The sequence below is a fragment of the Pleuronectes platessa genome, chromosome 16 (assembly GCF_947347685.1).
Source record: "Pleuronectes platessa chromosome 16, fPlePla1.1, whole genome shotgun sequence".
NCBI lineage: Eukaryota > Metazoa > Chordata > Actinopteri > Pleuronectiformes > Pleuronectidae > Pleuronectes > Pleuronectes platessa.
The window spans coordinates 24,014,694-24,035,041 of NC_070641.1; the positions used below are offsets into that span (position 1 = coordinate 24,014,694).

The 20,348-nt window shown below is 43.0% G+C and overlaps 2 protein-coding genes across 2 annotated transcripts; both read left to right on the plus strand.

The window, feature by feature from the left end:
• Window positions 1-246: 246 nt before the first annotated feature.
• Window positions 247-2,502, plus strand: LOC128458102 (ice-structuring protein A-like). The gene is made up of 2 exons (XM_053442755.1): window positions 247-587; window positions 1,373-2,502. The coding sequence occupies exons 1-2, from the start codon at window positions 532-534 to the stop codon at window positions 1,590-1,592; spliced, it is 276 nt and encodes a 91-aa protein (XP_053298730.1). The 5' UTR covers window positions 247-531; the 3' UTR covers window positions 1,593-2,502.
• A 10,237-nt stretch (window positions 2,503-12,739) lies between these two features.
• On the plus strand, window positions 12,740-14,988 carry LOC128458103 (ice-structuring protein A-like). Its single transcript, XM_053442758.1, has 2 exons — window positions 12,740-13,080; window positions 13,859-14,988. Exons 1-2 carry the CDS (start codon window positions 13,025-13,027, stop codon window positions 14,076-14,078), a joined length of 276 nt encoding a protein of 91 aa, XP_053298733.1. The 5' UTR covers window positions 12,740-13,024; the 3' UTR covers window positions 14,079-14,988.
• Window positions 14,989-20,348: the final 5,360 nt, after the last annotated feature.

A 20,348-nucleotide genomic window follows, 5' to 3' on the forward strand; every position in this document is an offset into this window, starting at 1 on the left:
TTTTGGACAGCCGCCATTTTGGGAGAACTCCAATTTACATAGACACACACACTCACATACACAACTTTGTTTAGTTAGCAAGTTGTTAGCAATTTGTGTTTTTATACTATATTATGTTCATAATAAATGTTCATTCATTAATGTTGCAGCAGAGAATTAGCGCAGAAACAAAGAGAGCCACGTTTGAGTTTAACTTCCTGACGCAACGTGTTCATGACCTCGTTTCAGAAGCAGTTTGTTGATTTGACTGAACCATCGCTGGCATCATCGTTTCCCACAGGCTGGAAAACTGTGTGAGTTCATTAAACTGGGAAAAACAAAGTGAACTGGGTCACATTTAAACTATTGATTTAGTTCATGAGATGTTTGAACTTAAACAAAACTGGGGGAGTGTTGTGCCAATCTGCTCAGATTGGTTGACAGTCAAGCGATGACTCAGGCTCCATTTACTACAAAACAGACTCACATTCGCCTGTATCTTTACCACATCTTCATTTTGTAGTGAAGCAGTGCTCCCTAAAAACTCTCAAAATGGCTCTCTCACTCTTCACCGTCGGACAATTAATTTTCTTATTTTGGACAATAAGGTACGTGAACACTCACTTTGTTTCTTCTATAAATCTGGTTTTACTGTAAATATCTTGGGAAGGAAGGAATGATATCTGCATTATCCCAGAGGGGCAGGCACGTGCACAGACATTTTGGGGGGCAAGTGCTAAAACCCCCAAAAAAGGGCACCCATCGCCAAAATTATTTATAAAATTGAAAATAATAATAATGAATAAATAGAAAACACAGTGGGATATTTTCAATTCATACTACTGTCTATTATGAACCATAATTTGTTTTACTAGTTGATGGCCTGATCCAAGATAAAAGAGAGCTGCTACCCTGAGCTGCTTGCTGCAGTTCCGTCCTTCTGCTTTTGGAGTCTCTCTTTTCTGGGCATTATGCTGCAAATTTTGTAAATGAGATAAATCAATGTTGTACATAATTATCAAGAGTGACTTACATATTCTCTATAAAGCTGACAACACAGTACACACAATTTTTTTTTTTACTGTTTTCTGACAGAGTTGAAGTATTAGCAGCATTACACTAATAATATACCACAATATACCTCACCAGACTGGCATATAGCTCAACTTAAGACCTACCTTTCATTTCAATAATTACTTGATTATTATGATTTTAAATGAAACAAAACTAGAGAACTTGTCTAATTTGTAGAACAGTAAAACTGCCTTTAATTTCTATCACACACAGATATTGAACACTGTCATCACTGGGTTCGGTGAAAGTGACGGACCAGTAAATGTTGTGATATATAATATTATCATAATAATTTTAATAATACCATTAATCTCTGCAGAATCAATGAAGCCAACCCCGACCCCGCAGCCAAAGCTGCCGCAGTCGCCGACCCTGCCGCAGCCGCTGTAGCCCCCGCCGCTGACGCCTTCTCAGCAGCCGCCGACACTGCCTCTGACGCCGCCGCCGCCGCAGCCGCCACCGCCGCTGCCGCCAAAGCCGCCGCCGAAAAAACCGCCCGAGACGCCGCTGCAGCAGCCGCAGCCACCGCCAGAGGTTAAGGATCGTGGTCGTCTTGATGTGGGATCATGTGAACATCTGACCAGCGAGATGTTACCAATCTGCTGAATAAACCTGAGAAGCTGTTTGTTGAAAACCAAGTGTCCTGTTCATTTCATCTCTGAAACTCCTTCACAGTTTCTGTAGATCGTGTTTTTAACACATAAACCTCCAGAAATCATGATGCGTCACGTTTGGACTTTGGGTTAGAATAAATACATAAGATATGATATGTTAGTGATCTTAAAGAGGTTCTTGTTTCCATTATGCTAAGCTAACAGATAACGGACTGCAGCTTCATATTTACACGTAGACTCCAGGAAGTGATGCCATTGTGCTGCCTGAAACCTGCAGGTCTACAAGGTTTCATAACTGATTTAGATTTTAAAATACTGACTTATTATTCACATTTTCGTTCTCACCAGCTCTATGAGTATTTCTCCTTCAAGTACAGATGTGGACAGTGTTGGTGGAATCCTGAAGTTTAGTACTTAAGTAAAAGTACAAGTACCCAGGAAAATATATACTTAAGTAAAAGTAAAAGTACTACATCAACAATCCTACTTAATTAAAAGTAAAAAGTACTTACTTTTAAATTTACTATAAGTATTAAAAGTAAAAGTATTGACGCAATGGGTTGCCTCTCAATGTCTAGGCTGTGCCATTTTGATAAAGAATGCAGATATAGCTACTGGTAATACTCATGCCTCTACAGATGTCACTACTAGTAATAATTATAAGCAACAACATTTGTTTATTGGAAAGGTTGGTGTACTTATTGTGCTTACCCTCTGTAATACTGTTCACACTCTATCTTACAATTCTGCGGATGACAAGTTATCTACCAGGGATTATCTGCAAAGTTAAAACCTTTAAGACAAACCAATAAAGACAACATGTTATATCTTTAAATCTTATATTTAATTGTAAGTGTGTAAAAAATGGAAACATGGAACATGAAAAACAACTAAAACTGGTCAGAACAAGGCAGATCTTAGAATGAGAAAATTTAAATGAAGGACCTTGAAATGAAAATTTGACCATTGGTCAGGCATTCAAAATATTCATCTTCTGAATATTTTGAAATGGTTTAGACGGAAGGAGAAATGTTATACTTTTATTTTGAAAAGGTAGTTCCTGAAAAACGAAAAAGATCGCTAAATGGCAGGTGTTCCTCGTTGTTGCATGAAAAAGCATTACGCTTAGTTGTTTAGCACCTGGCTGATAAAGGCACAAGCATTGTGGTTACTTCGTTACTTGTTTTCATTATTATAAACATAATTCTAAACGTCTTTTTGCGGTGTAAGGACACGTGTGTGTGTGTGTCCGTGTTTAAACTTCCAAAACAGCAACGTAATCCATATTTCCCGAAGCTGTGTTCATAAAATGTAACGAGTAACAACACATATTGTAGAAATGTAGTGGAGTAAAAGTATAGATAATAGCTGCAAAATGTAACGGAGTAAAAGTTTTAACTTAAGTCAAGTACAGATACGTAAACATTTTCTTAAGTACAGTAATGAAGTAAAAATACTTCGTAACATTCCACCTCTGGATGTGGATTATTAATAAATGAAAGTTCAGGATCGGATCTGGACAGAGGATGAACTTCACACACACTAGACGTGATTCACGCTGAGCGAGGAGGGAGATAAAGGTTGAAGGACGAAGATCCAGAACCAAGACTTCAGAATAAAAATAACTGAAGCAACGAAAAAAAGAGATAAAGAAAGAAAGAAAGAAAGAAAGAAAGAAAGAAAGAAAGGGCAGACAAGGGAAGAAGTCGTCTCTATTTCTAGACGTTTGCACAATTAGATCAGTGGCATTTCTCTGCAATATGCATGAAATCAGACTAATCTGCTGGAAAGTGTGTTAGAGGAGGAGCCGTGACGGAGAGGAGGAGGAGCAGTGACGGAGAGGAGGAGGAGCAGTGACGGAGCGGAGATGAGGAGGAGGAGCAGTGACGGAGAGGAGGAGCAGACGGAGAGGAGGAGAAACACTGCTGGAGACGAGGAGGAGCAGTGATGGAGCGGAGACGAGGAGGAGGAGCAGTGACGGAGAGAAGGAGGAGGAGCAGACGGAGCGGAGAAGGAGCACTGACGGAGAGGAGAGCTGGAGGAGCACTGACGGAGAGGAGAGGAGGAGGAGGAGCAGTAACGGAGAGGAGGAGGAGCAGTGACGGAGAGGAGGAGGAGGAGCAGACGGAGTGGGGGAGGAGAGCTGGAGGAGCACTGACGTAGAGGAGGAGAAGGAGCAGTAACGGAGAGGAGGAGAAGCAGTGACGAAGTGATCATCTCCTCAGGTCATAAACACATAATGTGAAAGTTCTGCTGCTTCAGTTTAATTCATCTTTGAACTTTTTACTGTTGTGTTGAGATATTTTGCACGATAACAACTTTCATTTTTTATTCCTGTTTCTTCCAGACTTTCTTCATGTGGATTGAATTGTAGCTGTGCTGAATAAATCTCTTTTCACTGTCGCTCTGATCAGAGAACCGACTTCTTCTTTTGTGAAAAGACAAACTCCAGAACATTTGTGTCCAGAGTTCAATCTGAGAACAAACTCACACTGAAAGTTTAGATTCAGTTTAAAGCTGAACTCATTTAGTCTCTTCTCCATAAACCAGTAACAATGATGTAATACTTCACTGGGTTTACTGGAGCTCAGCAGAATGACCAGGGACTGAAGCTCTGCTGTGGACAGATGTGGTTTCAGGTTAAACTCTGTCGTCCGGGGCCGTGGAGGCGCTGGCTCCGGCCCTGCCCCTCCCTTTGTAAACCGTTTACTCTCTGATGGCCACATGGGGGCGTCCTCCTCCTCTGTGCTGCTGCAGACTCTCTCCTCATTTGCAGCCTTTGCCAGCTCCCTCCTCCCCCTCCTCCTCCTCCTCCTCCTCCCCCCTCCTCCCCCTCTCCTCCTCCTGGACCCCTCTCCTCGCTGCTCCTCAGATAGTCCGGAGGGAGGAGAGAGATGAACCCGTGCTCCCGCAGGCCGGCCCGGCTCCGCTCCGGGCTCCTGCTGGCGGCGGTGGCCGCGCTGCTGCTGCAGACCCTGGTCGTGTGGAACTTCGGCAGCCTGGACGGAGGCGCCAGGAGCCGGGAGAGGAGAGAGGAGCGAGCCGGCGGGGAGCAGCCGCGCTGGAAGAGGGGCGACCCGCCGCCGCTACTCGGGAAGGCGGCCGCTCGACACCAGCTGCAGGCGGTAGGTTCGAATCCCGAGGGTTGTGTGGTGGACACGTGAAGATGCTGCAGCTGCTTCACGAGCCTCGTTGTGAAGTGTGTAGATTTAACGCTTCTCCCGCGGATCAGCTGAGGAAACAACGACTCGTGTGTGAAGCAGCTCGACTGAACAAATTCATCATTAAACCCAGAAGCGAATCAGACCTGGACACAACTTCACTGGATCGAGCCCGGCTCCGTTCAACCGAGCTGCGAACACAAAACATTGATATCTGCTGAATGAAATGTCGATTAATCGATCATATCCGCGCCGAATGTAAGACCGAGGCGGATGTGTTCCTAAATGATCTTCAGTCTAGTTCTCCATCGTGTGTCCGTGTAACACAAACTAAAACCTGTTAAATGTCCCGTTGTGTTAAAGGACTTTTGTGTGACGTCTCTCTGCCGTTAGAAGCTCGCTGCTCGTTTCCTTCATGTTGTGAATCAGGTCTGAACCTGAACCTCCAGCTAACACGTTCACCTTCAGGTAAACACGCACACATCCTTCACACTGTGAGTCTGTCGTGGAGCTCAGTGATGAAGAGCTTCATTCAAACCCTGATCCACTGGGAGAGGAATCATTAAACTGGTCTGACAACACGACACTGGTCCTTTACACGCACGAGGGGAACGAAGGTTATTTGCTCATTTAAAGCTAATTGTCACTTTCAGGTCTCACTTCTATTTGATTTCCAGCTTTATTCCACTTTGCATCATCTCTGTTTGTGTGTGTGTGTGTGTGTGTTCTTGTAATCATCACGCTGTGGGGACCGTTGACTGTTTACACAGTCACGTGATGGGGACCGGTTGCGTTTTGGGGTCCAAAATCCCGGTCCCCATGAGGATAACCCTTTTAAATGACTACTAGAGCTACTCTGAAGGTGCCCTTGATGTTTTAAGCATTAGCCCATAAGACATGTTTTTTCGTGAGTGTGAGTGTGTGAGCATTGCTCATTGGTGGCCCTTCTGTTTCTAGCTAGTACTGCACCCACTGCTTCACACACACACATCTTCCAAATATGGTTGGGTGCCACCCACTTCCTGGTCCCCATTAGTAATGATTCAAGCAGCGATGACATTTTCAGCATCAAGAGGTAGCTATCATCGAGCGCCGTACATGGTCGCTCACTGCTCTGTGTGTCCTGCACACAGATGGGTTAAATGCAGAGGTTAAATTTACCTACCATTGCATGAGTGTGTAGTGCATGTCTGTACATGTGTTTGGTATAAATAAACTTATCTTAATCTTAATAGAAGATTATTTGCTGGAGAAACTAGCTAAGAAGATAAGAACTTGTGAAGAGGAGCAAAAGTAAAGCATAAGGTAACCACAGTTGTATCTTAAATAAGTATAAGCAGTGTTGAACCCTCAAATTACATTAATTACCTGTACCTAGCTAGCATGATTAATAGTTCTGATTAGCTAAAAAGGCATTTCTGAGTTTTGATTCTCATTTTGTTATGATGAACTTAAGATCAATATAAGTCCTGCTATGCATGTGTGTGTGTGTGTGTGTGTGTGTGTGGGAACAGTGAATTTGTTTTCTCACGTTGAGCAAATTATATTATTGTGTGTGTTGCTTTACCTGCAGGCATCCAGGTGTTCCAACGTGTTGTTAAGAAGTGAAAATACTGTACATGCTGTGAGTGTGTGTGTCTGTTTGTCTGTGTGTGTGTGTCTGTGTGAGAGAGAGAGAGAGGAGCAAAAACATGGGTTATATTGCAGGGATCCATTTTTACAACCTTTCATTACAGTTAACTGGATGCCCTGTGATCTTTCCTGTGTGTGTGTGTGTGTGCTGTGATATGTCCAGACAGTAGAGAGTAGAGACATTAGAGATACATGCCAGCACTTTTTATAGGACGGGAGTTTTGGAGGTGAAGAGAGACGGCGTATGAGAGACGGACGAGAGAAGAAAGAAGGGATGAAATGAAGGAGCAGCAGCTCGGTCTGAAAGTGAAATGACTAATAAGAGACGTGAAGACACAGCGAGCAGGGAACTCCTGTGTGTGATCAGTGTGAGTGTAACACACTGGTTGGTGTGTCTCTGTTTTGGGTAAAGACCTATGGTCGTGTTGACTCGACCATAGAAAGACACAACCAAGGACACACACAAACACACACAAGCTACCTTCCTACCTTATTTTTAAACCAATACATTTTACAAAATGCTTCTTCCAATAAAAACACCCCATAGAAACAGCCACGTTTTCAGCAGTTGATAAATTATTATCTTACATTTTCATACAGTTGCTGTTTTGCCTGCTGCTATGATCCATCAACTGAAGTGTTCAAGACTGCAGCGCCCTCTAGAGGACAGGGTGGGTGTTGCAAAGGTGTTCAAACGACATTTTATTTGTTCAGATCATATTCACAAACCACAGTTTCCCTCATCGTACTCAACAAGGTGCGACATGTTCTGTCCAGAGAGAGGAAAGAATACAAGTTTATTTTTGTATTTTATTCACTCCCTGTAATTTAGAGTTCTTCTTCCTCTAAACGTTTGAATTAAACATGATTCACTTTACTGCACCGACATGTGTTATTCAATCACTTATAACAAATATATGATGTATGGTGGACGAGGGTCGTCTCTTTTTCTCATAGAACCACAAACATGAATATACTTGAAACCTTATTGATAGAGTGTATTATATTGATCAACTGAACATATTCATTTACAGACATGTATTGTGGGAGCCTTGCTATGCAAAAGCAGACAGTGGGTACACAAACCGGAAAAAGAGCAGTCAGAAGCGGAGGTTGTGGTGAACATAACATATGAGGTTTATTCATAAGTTGAGGTGAAAAGGGCGCACAAAGGTAACTCAGAACACTAAACCGGACTGGCATCTGGGATTCCGTCGGGCTCTTCCTGATCCAGCGAGAGAGAGAGACAGCAATTAATCCTCTTCATTCACAAACAGGCAGGCCGCTGGCCTCTTACCCTGAGACTGTCTGGCCACAGCGTTTGGGTCTCACTCCTCTGAAGCTCTCGGCCTCTCACTCCCTTGTTTGAGGTTTTAAGATGGCTCCTGATTGCCTGGCTGATTCACTCCAGCTGTAAGGGACAATCAGAGCCACCTGGGAGGGGAGGAGTTCCCTATGAGGATCCTCTGGAGTAGTACCGCCCATCCAACACCACGCCTCTTAGCTTCCTCTGCCTGGCTGTCCTCAGCCATGTGGGGCACTGCTCACCAGCTGGGTCCTCACAGTATATTAATATACATTGATATTGATTGATGTGACTTATTGGTAAAAATAGAAAAAATTCTTCAATTTCCATAAAAATCTAATCCATTACTTCATGAAATGTGTTTTCTTCTCATCTGAACCACGTTCTTCCTAAAAGACAGAAGTACGAGATGCTAAACTGCTTTAACATATTTAAACTAAGTGCATTTTTAAAAGTTTACCTGATGTGACATGATTTTATTCATAATTAATTTAAATTAATCACATTTCTAGTTAATTCGGCTCTCACGTGATCTATATATCTTGATCTATAAATACCATTTTATTTGTGCATTTTTATTTTTTTATTGTTAAAAAAAATAGTTGAAAGACTCAGAGTGAGTGTGTCGTGTTTTCTTCTGTGATGAAGGTGCAGCAGAGAACTGGTTCATAAACAAACAGAGCAATCGTTTCAGATTAACTTCCTGTTGTAACGTGTCCATGACCTAGATTCAGAAGCAGTTTGTTGATTTGTCTGGCATCATCGTGTTCAAACAGGTTGGAACACTGCGTGAGTCACGTTAAACTGGGAAAAAAACAGTTGAACTGGGTCATAGTTCACTTTGTGACCCAGTTCACACATCATAATCACATTTCTCAGATATGAATCATCACCAATCTTCAGAGGCTGTTAGAAACATCAGAAATATAAAGCGAGACAGGGAGTGAACCTCAGACGATAGAAAAATGAATTCACTCAACATTATTCACTATGATCTTTGACCTTTGACCTCTGAAATATAATCATTGAGTCTGTGATTCCAAGTGAACGTTAGAGACAAAAGGATTCAGTCGAGGCGTTCGTAAGATAACAAGCTCACGTGAGTCAGAGTGAACGTTACGGGGGATTCGGATAAATCACCTTCACAAGAACATGTGGTCATCGTGACCTTGACCTTTGAACTAAAACACCAAAATCTATTCAGTTCATCTTTGAGTCAAACTGAGTGTTTGTACCAAATGTGAAGAGATTCCTTTAAGCTGTTGCTGATATATCGTGTTCACAAGGACGGGACGAACAAACAACCTGAAAACACGACGCCTCGGTTTGTTAGATTGATTATTTCTGAACCAGTGTGTTGGAAAGTGAAGAATTGTATTGTCTGAGACGAAGGCACCGTCGACACATGAAAGAAGCACAGAGGAGAAACCTCATCACTGAAGAGTCACCACATGTTGTTCTCTCTGTGAAAAGCTGCAGCGAAGAATTCAGATGGAAACAAAGAAGTTCTCATCAGTGAATCTGAGTTAAATGCAGTTTACCATCGAGTTAAACTGTTGCTGCATCTTTTAAAAGTTAAATCAACTTTTAGAACTGTTTGGTTCAAAGTGTCAATTTCAAAAATAAAATCCCCTGGTTTGGTTCAGAATCATTCACTTACACTCAAAACAGGTCAATCTGAGGAGGGCTGCTTTAAATGATCCTTGTGGTATTTTGACCAAAATATGTTACAGACATTTCATTAAGACCCCAAGGAGCCATATCAACTGTGGTGAAATGGGCATACGATGGGTCCTTAAAATTTTTTCAAAGATTTAAAGAAAGCTTCACAAGAGGAAATACAACCAAGCTGTGGTGCAATACGAATGTTTATTTATTATTTTTTACACGAACCACGCGAGCTGATGAGTTCCATTTAAACTGCGTCATTAATTTTAATGACGCAGGAGACATCCATGTAAAATGTGTTACAAAACAAGTTCATACTGGCCTGGATGTTCGCCACACCTTAATTTTGTGGTGAACCAGTCAGAGCCGACAACCTGCTGCGTCACAAACTCGAAGTGAATAAATAAGAGGTGCTCCCTAAAAGTTTTCATCAGGACTCAGACACTTTTCACTGTCGAACACTAAGGTACGTGAACACTCACTTTGTTTAGCACCGCACGTGCCCATAACTATGTTACTGTATATGTTTTGTTCTATATTGTTTTTATATTGTTGTTTTATGTGCAGTGCACCAACGACACACGGCAATTTCCTGTATGTGCAAACATACTTGGCAAATAAAATAATTCTGATTCTGATTCTACAAATCTGGTTTACTGTAAATATCTTGGGAAGGAAGGAAGGATATCTGCATTATCCCAGAGGGGCCATTTGTTTTACAGCCAGTGGTAAAAGATGAAGATCTTCATCTGTGTTCGTCGGATGGAAAGTTTGTTCTGAAAAACTGGAAAACTAGTTTATATGCACAGAAGAAGAAGAAGTGATCTTTATTTCATCACTGTGGAAACATCAGCAGCAGTTAAAGTCTGTCTGCTTCAGTTTCACCGGCCAGTTCCATTGCTCATGTTTCTGATCAATTTGGTTTGATTGATATAAAACGGATGGAGTCCCTGTTTGACCCTGTTTAACACAAGATGACAACGTAGACCATCTTTATTAACATAATGTTTCACATCAGCACTTCCTGTTTTCAGCCCTAAACCTAAAAAGGCCTCAAGGAAACTTCCTGATGATCTGGTGACACCTGCTGGTTGAAGGAAACAGAGTTTGAGAGGCAGAAGAACAAATGATTTTAGTTTGAATGAAGAAGCTGTCATTTTATTTTATGTTGGGGGGGGGGGGGGGGGGGGGGATACTGAACACTGTCATCACTGGATTCGGTGAAAGTGACGGACCAGTACATGTTGGGATATATAATATTTTCAAAATAATTTTAATAATACCATTAATTTCTGCAGAATCACTGACATCAACATGGACGCCCCAGCCAGAGCCGCCGCAGCCACCGCAGCCGCCGCCAAAGCCGCCGCCGAAGCCACCGCCGCCGCTGCTGCCAAAGCAGCAGCCGCCACCAAAGCTGGCCATTAATGATCGTGGTCGTCTTGATGTGGGATCATGTGAACATCTGAGCAGCGAGATGTTACCAATCTGCTGAATAAACCTGAGAAGCTGTTTTTTGAAAACCAAGTGTCCTGTTCATTTCATCTCTGAAACTCCTTCACAGTTTCTGTAGATCATGTTTTTAACACATAAACCTCCAGAAATCATGATGCGTCACGTTTGCATTTGGGTCAGAATAAATACATAAGATATGATATGTTGGTGATCTTAAAGAGGTTCTTGTTTCCATTATGCTAAGCTAACAGATGACGGACTGCAGCTTTATATTTACACTTAGACTCCAGAAAGTGATGCCAATGTGCTGCCTGAAACCTGCATTCTCAGTCTGACCAGCAGAGGGCAACACAAAGAAGTCAGTTTCTAAAGAGGTTTACAAGGTTTCATATCAACTGATTTAGATTTTAAAATACTGACTGATTTTCACATTTCTGATTATTCGAGAAAAAGAACGCTCTCACTAGCTTTATGAGTATTCCTCCTTCAAGTAAACATTCAGGGGAAGTCCACCATTTTCGATTCAGGATGTGCCGCCACAGATGTGGCGGCCCGCTCCACGGCGACGAGCTCCCGGGAGGGACCGGCCAGCACCGCGAGAGGGTCGACCGGCTCCCTGAGGGGGCTCGTCGCTCTGGTACCGGAGGTATAAGATAGAGAGACAGACTTGATCAGTAGATGGCGCTGTTGGGACAGTGTCTTTATGAAACCAAAGGCCTTCTCTTCAGCCTATATGTGAAGTCAAAAGCCTGAAACCACATGTTCCATTGTTCTGGAAAAAGCCAGATCACAGGGAACTCAGTCTCCCAGGATTCCTCAACTTCACACAGAGGTGTGAAAAGCCACAAGGGTCACTCCTATTGGTCACTCTGTACCCCATGACCTGTGAGGTCCTGGGCAATATAAGTCGCTTCTCCCCCTCCCCGATCTCTTTCTTCAATCCGTCTGAGGGCGGAAGGATGTCCAGCCTCTCTTGCTGCATCGCAGACAGGAGAAGCCTGATTTCTCCAGCTCGTATCATCTCTACGCGTCCAACTCTACGAGAGGAGCGCAAAGGTGCAGCTTCCAGCTCATCTCACCAAGGAAACCTCCTCGCAACTCAAGCTCTACCAAACTCCTAGTAGCAACTCAATGTCCTGCAGGGGAACTTCAACCAGCAACCGAGTTCCACAGCTCAACAGAACCACGAAGGTAGAAATCAAAGGACCAGCCAGAAGACTTCACAGAATTGCGAACTGAACTGCAACTTCCTTTTTCCCTTTTCCTCGGACGAGTAACACAACTGGGCTTAACAATTATACTAGGCTAAGCAAAACTGTTTATTCGATTTTTTGTGGTGTTTATAAGTTTGATTTGTGTTGTGATACTTTGGTTATAAGTTATTCGAAAGTAATTTTAATTTGCTAGGCTCCTCCTCCCCAGTCTTTCTTTGCATTTCATTCTACACCCTTTGTCTGACTTAGAACCAACACAGACACACGCATATCTCTTCACATAGTTATCTCCTCCCACGCTACCTGTCGTAAAACCACTTCAAAAGAAGGGGGGCTGTTTCTTTAGGTTGACCAGCGACCATCTTAGAAGCACAGAGGAAGATGCTAACCTTTTGGACAGCCGCCATTTTGGGAGAACTCCAATTTACATAGACACACACACTCACATACACAACTTTGTTTAGTTAGCAAGTTGTTAGCAATTTGTGTTTTTATACTATATTATGTTCATAATAAATGTTCATTCATTAATGTTGCAGCAGAGAATTAGCGCAGAAACAAAGAGAGCCACGTTTGAGTTTAACTTCCTGACGCAACGTGTTCATGACCTCGTTTCAGAAGCAGTTTGTTGATTTGACTGAACCATCGCTGGCATCATCGTTTCCCACAGGCTGGAAAACTGTGTGAGTTCATTAAACTGGGAAAAACAAAGTGAACTGGGTCACATTTAAACTATTGATTTAGTTCATGAGATGTTTGAACTTAAACAAAACTGGGGGAGTGTTGTGCCAATCTGCTCAGATTGGTTGACAGTCAAGCGATGACTCAGGCTCCATTTACTACAAAACAGACTCACATTCGCCTGTATCTTTACCACATCTTCATTTTGTAGTGAAGCAGTGCTCCCTAAAAACTCTCAAAATGGCTCTCTCACTCTTCACCGTCGGACAATTAATTTTCTTATTTTGGACAATAAGGTACGTGAACACTCACTTTGTTTCTTCTATAAATCTGGTTTTACTGTAAATATCTTGGGAAGGAAGGAATGATATCTGCATTATCCCAGAGGGGCAGGCACGTGCACAGACATTTTGGGGGGCAAGTGCTAAAACCCCCAAAAAAGGGCACCCATCGCCAAAATTATTTATAAAATTGAAAATAATAATAATGAATAAATAGAAAACACAGTGGGATATTTTCAATTCATACTACTGTCTATTATGAACCATAATTTGTTTTACTAGTTGATGGCCTGATCCAAGATAAAAGAGAGCTGCTACCCTGAGCTGCTTGCTGCAGTTCCGTCCTTCTGCTTTTGGAGTCTCTCTTTTCTGGGCATTATGCTGCCTAAATGAGATAAATCAATGTTGTACATAATTATCAAGAGTGACTTACATATTCTCTATAAAGCTGACAACACAGTACACACAATTTTTTTTTTTACTGTTTTCTGACAGAGTTGAAGTATTAGCAGCATTACACTAATAATATACCACAATATACCTCACCAGACTGGCATATAGCTCAACTTAAGACCTACCTTTCATTTCAATAATTACTTGATTATTATGATTTTAAATGAAACAAAACTAGAGAACTTGTCTAATTTGTAGAACAGTAAAACTGCCTTTAATTTCTATCACACACAGATATTGAACACTGTCATCACTGGGTTCGGTGAAAGTGACGGACCAGTAAATGTTGTGATATATAATATTATCATAATAATTTTAATAATACCATTAATCTCTGCAGAATCAATGAAGCCAACCCCGACCCCGCAGCCAAAGCTGCCGCAGTCGCCGACCCTGCCGCAGCCGCTGTAGCCCCCGCCGCTGACGCCTTCTCAGCAGCCGCCGACACTGCCTCTGACGCCGCCGCCGCCGCAGCCGCCACCGCCGCTGCCGCCAAAGCCGCCGCCGAAAAAACCGCCCGAGACGCCGCTGCAGCAGCCGCAGCCACCGCCAGAGGTTAAGGATCGTGGTCGTCTTGATGTGGGATCATGTGAACATCTGACCAGCGAGATGTTACCAATCTGCTGAATAAACCTGAGAAGCTGTTTGTTGAAAACCAAGTGTCCTGTTCATTTCATCTCTGAAACTCCTTCACAGTTTCTGTAGATCGTGTTTTTAACACATAAACCTCCAGAAATCATGATGCGTCACGTTTGGACTTTGGGTTAGAATAAATACATAAGATATGATATGTTAGTGATCTTAAAGAGGTTCTTGTTTCCATTATGCTAAGCTAACAGATAACGGACTGCAGCTTCATATTTACACGTAGACTCCAGGAAGTGATGCCATTGTGCTGCCTGAAACCTGCAGGTCTACAAGGTTTCATAACTGATTTAGATTTTAAAATACTGACTTATTATTCACATTTTCGTTCTCACCAGCTCTATGAGTATTTCTCCTTCAAGTACAGATGTGGACAGTGTTGGTGGAATCCTGAAGTTTAGTACTTAAGTAAAAGTACAAGTACCCAGGAAAATATATACTTAAGTAAAAGTAAAAGTACTACATCAACAATCCTACTTAATTAAAAGTAAAAAGTACTTACTTTTAAATTTACTATAAGTATTAAAAGTAAAAGTATTGACGCAATGGGTTGCCTCTCAATGTCTAGGCTGTGCCATTTTGATAAAGAATGCAGATATAGCTACTGGTAATACTCATGCCTCTACAGATGTCACTACTAGTAATAATTATAAGCAACAACATTTGTTTATTGGAAAGGTTGGTGTACTTATTGTGCTTACCCTCTGTAATACTGTTCACACTCTATCTTACAATTCTGCGGATGACAAGTTATCTACCAGGGATTATCTGCAAAGTTAAAACCTTTAAGACAAACCAATAAAGACAACATGTTATATCTTTAAATCTTATATTTAATTGTAAGTGTGTAAAAAATGGAAACATGGAACATGAAAAACAACTAAAACTGGTCAGAACAAGGCAGATCTTAGAATGAGAAAATTTAAATGAAGGACCTTGAAATGAAAATTTGACCATTGGTCAGGCATTCAAAATATTCATCTTCTGAATATTTTGAAATGGTTTAGACGGAAGGAGAAATGTTATACTTTTATTTTGAAAAGGTAGTTCCTGAAAAACGAAAAAGATCGCTAAATGGCAGGTGTTCCTCGTTGTTGCATGAAAAAGCATTACGCTTAGTTGTTTAGCACCTGGCTGATAAAGGCACAAGCATTGTGGTTACTTCGTTACTTGTTTTCATTATTATAAACATAATTCTAAACGTCTTTTTGCGGTGTAAGGACACGTGTGTGTGTGTGTCCGTGTTTAAACTTCCAAAACAGCAACGTAATCCATATTTCCCGAAGCTGTGTTCATAAAATGTAACGAGTAACAACACATATTGTAGAAATGTAGTGGAGTAAAAGTATAGATAATAGCTGCAAAATGTAACGGAGTAAAAGTTTTAACTTAAGTCAAGTACAGATACGTAAACATTTTCTTAAGTACAGTAATGAAGTAAAAATACTTCGTAACATTCCACCTCTGGATGTGGATTATTAATAAATGAAAGTTCAGGATCGGATCTGGACAGAGGATAAACTTCACACACACTAGACGTGATTCACGCTGAGCGAGGAGGGAGATAAAGGTTGAAGGACGAAGATCCAGAACCAAGACTTCAGAATAAAAATAACTGAAGCAACGAAAAAAAGAGATAAATAAAGAAAGAAAGAAAGAAAGAAAGAAAGAAAGAAAGGGCAGACAAGGGAAGAAGTCGTCTCTATTTCTAGACGTTTGCACAATTAGATCAGTGGCATTTCTCTGCAATATGCATGAAATCAGACTAATCTGCTGGAAAGTGTGTTAGAGGAGGAGCCGTGACGGAGAGGAGGAGGAGCAGTGACGGAGAGGAGGAGGAGCAGTGACGGAGCGGAGATGAGGAGGAGGAGCAGTGACGGAGAGGAGGAGCAGACGGAGAGGAGGAGAAACACTGCTGGAGACGAGGAGGAGCAGTGATGGAGCGGAGACGAGGAGGAGGAGCAGTGACGGAGAGAAGGAGGAGGAGCAGACGGAGCGGAGAAGGAGCACTGACGGAGAGGAGAGCTGGAGGAGCACTGACGGAGAGGAGAGGAGGAGGAGGAGCAGTAACGGAGAGGAGGAGGAGCAGTGACGGAGAGGAGGAGGAGGAGCAGACGGAGTGGGGGAGGAGAGCTGGAGGAGCACTGACGTAGAGGAGGAGAAGGAGCAGTAACGGAGAGGAGGAGAAGCAGTGACGAAGTGATCATCTCCTCAGGTCATAAACACATAATGTGAAAGTTCTGCTGCTTCAGTTTAATTCATCTTTGAACTTTTTACTGTTGTGTTTCTTCCAGACTTTCTTCATGTGGATTGAATTGTAGCTGTGCTGAATAAATCTCTTTTCACTGTCGCTCTGATCAGAGAACCGACTTCTTCTTTTGTGAAAAGACAAACTCCAGAACATTTGTGTCCAGAGTTCAATCTGAGAACAAACTCACACTGAAAGTTTAGATTCAGTTTAAAGCTGAACTCATTTAGTCTCTTCTCCATAAACCAGTAACAATGATGTAATACTTCACTGGGTTTACTGGAGCTCAGCAGAATGACCAGGGACTGAAGCTCTGCTGTGGACAGATGTGGTTTCAGGTTAAACTCTGTCGTCCGGGGCCGTGGAGGCGCTGGCTCCGGCCCTGCCCCTCCCTTTGTAAACCGTTTACTCTCTGATGGCCACATGGGGGCGTCCTCCTCCTCTGTGCTGCTGCAGACTCTCTCCTCATTTGCAGCCTTTGCCAGCTCCCTCCTCCCCCTCCTCCTCCTCCTCCTCCTCCCCCCCTCCTCCCCCTCTCCTCCTCCTGGACCCCTCTCCTCGCTGCTCCTCAGATGGTCCGGAGGGAGGAGAGAGATGAACCTGTGCTCCCGCAGGCCGGCCCGGCTCCGCTCCGGGCTCCTGCTGGCGGCGGTGGCCGCGCTGCTGCTGCAGACCCTGGTCGTGTGGAACTTCGGCAGCCTGGACGGAGGCGCCAGGAGCCGGGAGAGGAGAGAGGAGCGAGCCGGCGGGGAGCAGCCGCGCTGGAAGAGGGGCGACCCGCCGCCGCTACTCGGGAAGGCGGCCGCTCGACACCAGCTGCAGGCGGTAGGTTCGAATCCCGAGGGTTGTGTGGTGGACACGTGAAGATGCTGCAGCTGCTTCACGAGCCTCGTTGTGAAGTGTGTAGATTTAACGCTTCTCCCGCGGATCAGCTGAGGAAACAACGACTCGTGTGTGAAGCAGCTCGACTGAACACATTCATCATTTAACCCAGAAGCGAATCAGACCTGGACACAACTTCACTGGATCGAGCCCGGCTCCGTTCAACCGAGCTGCGAACACAAAACATTGATATCTGCTGAATGAAATGTCGATTAATCGATCATATCCGCGCCGAATGTAAGACCGAGGCGGATGTGTTCCTAAATGATCTTCAGTCTAGTTCTCCATCGTGTGTCCGTGTAACACAAACTAAAACCTGTTAAATGTCCCGTTGTGTTAAAGGACTTTTGTGTGACGTCTCTCTGCCGTTAGAAGCTCGCTGCTCGTTTCCTTCATGTTGTGAATCAGGTCTGAACCTGAACCTCCAGCTAACACGTTCACCTTCAGGTAAACACGCACACATCCTTCACACTGTGAGTCTGTCGTGGAGCTCAGTGATGAAGAGCTTCATTCAAACCCTGATCCACTGGGAGAGGAATCATTAAACTGGTCTGACAACACGACACTGGTCCTTTACACGCACGAGGGGAACGAAGGTTATTTGCTCATTTAAAGCTAATTGTCACTTTCAGGTCTCACTTCTATTTGATTTCCAGCTTTATTCCACTTTGCATCATCTCTGTTTGTGTGTGTGTGTGTGTGTGTTCTTGTAATCATCACGCTGTGGGGACCGTTGACTGTTTACACAGTCACGTGATGGGGACCGGTTGCGTTTTGGGGTCCAAAATCCCGGTCCCCATGAGGATAACCCTTTTAAATGACTACTAGAGCTACTCTGAAGGTGCCCTTGATGTTTTAAGCATTAGCCCATAAGACATGTTTTTTCGTGAGTGTGAGTGTGTGAGCATTTCTCATTGGTGGCCCTTCTGTTTCTAGCTAGTACTGCACCCACTGCTTCACACACACACATCTTCCAAATATGGTTGGGTGCCACCCACTTCCTGGTCCCCATTAGTAATGATTCAAGCAGCGATGACATTTTCAGCATCAAGAGGTAGCTATCATCGAGCGCCGTACATGGTCGCTCACTGCTCTGTGTGTCCTGCACACAGATGGGTTAAATGCAGAGGTTAAATTTACCTACCATTGCATGAGTGTGTAGTGCATGTCTGTACATGTGTTTGGTATAAATAAACTTATCTTAATCTTAATAGAAGATTATTTGCTGGAGAAACTAGCTAAGAAGATAAGAACTTGTGAAGAGGAGCAAAAGTAAAGCATAAGGTAACCACAGTTGTATCTTAAATAAGTATAAGCAGTGTTGAACCCTCAAATTACATTAATTACCTGTACCTAGCTAGCATGATTAATAGTTCTGATTAGCTAAAAAGGCATTTCTGAGTTTTGATTCTCATTTTGTTATGATGAACTTAAGATCAATATAAGTCCTGCTATGCATGTGTGTGTGTGTGTGTGTGTGTGTGTGGGAACAGTGAATTTGTTTTCTCACGTTCAGCAAATTATATTATTGTGTGTGTTGCTTTACCTGCAGGCATCCAGGTGTTCCAACGTGTTGTTAAGGAAGTGAAAATACTGTACATGCTGTGAGTGTATGTGTCTGTTTGTCTGTGTGTGTGTGTCTGTGTGAGAGAGAGGAGCAAAAACATGGGTTATATTGCAGGGATCCATTTTTACAACCTTTCATTACAGTTAACTGGATGCCCTGTGATCTTTCCTGTGTGTGTGTGTGTGCTGTGATATGTCCAGACAGTAGAGAGTAGAGACATTAGAGATACATGCCAGCACTTTTTATAGGACGGGAGTTTTGGAGTTGAAGAGAGACGGCGTATGAGAGACGGACGAGAGAAGAAAGAAGGGATGAAATGAAGGAGCAGCAGCTCGGTCTGAAAGTGAAATGACTAATAAGAGACGTGAAGACACAGCGAGCAGGGAACTCCTGTGTGTGATCAGTGTGAGTGTAACACACTGGTTGGTGTGTCTCTGTTTTGGGTAAAGACCTATGGTCGTGTTGACTCGACCATAGAAAGACACAACCAAGGACACACACAAACACACACAAGCTACCTTCCTACCTTATTTTTAAACCAATACATTTTACAAAATGCTTCTTCCAATAAAAACACCCCATAGAAACAGCCACGTTTTCAGCAGTTGATAAATTATTATCTTACATTTTCATACAGTTGCTGTTTTGCCTGCTGCTATGATCCATCAACTGAAGTGTTCAAGACTGCAGCGCCCTCTAGAGGACAGGGTGGGTGTTGCAAAGGTGTTCAAACGACATTTTATTTGTTCAGATCATATTCACAAACCACAGTTTCCCTCATCGTACTCAACAAGGTGCGACATGTTCTGTCCAGAGAGAGGAAAGAATACAAGTTTATTTTTGTATTTTATTCACTCCCTGTAATTTAGAGTTCTTCTTCCTCTAAACGTTTGAATTAAACATGATTCACTTTACTGCACCGACATGTGTTATTCAATCACTTATAACAAATATATGATGTATGGTGGACGAGGGTCGTCTCTTTTTCTCATAGAACCACAAACATGAATATACTTGAAACCTTATTGATAGAGTGTATTATATTGATCAACTGAACATATTCATTTACAGACATGTATTGTGGGAGCCTTGCTATGCAAAAGCAGACAGTGGGTACACAAACCGGAAAAAGAGCAGTCAGAAGCGGAGGTTGTGGTGAACATAACATATGAGGTTTATTCATAAGTTGAGGTGAAAAGGGCGCACAAAGGTAACTCAGAACACTAAACCGGACTGGCATCTGGGATTCCGTCGGGCTCTTCCTGATCCAGCGAGAGAGAGAGACAGCAATTAATCCTCTTCATTCACAAACAGGCAGGCCGCTGGCCTCTTACCCTGAGACTGTCTGGCCACAGCGTTTGGGTCTCACTCCTCTGAAGCTCTCGGCCTCTCACTCCCTTGTTTGAGGTTTTAAGATGGCTCCTGATTGCCTGGCTGATTCACTCCAGCTGTAAGGGACAATCAGAGCCACCTGGGAGGGGAGGAGTT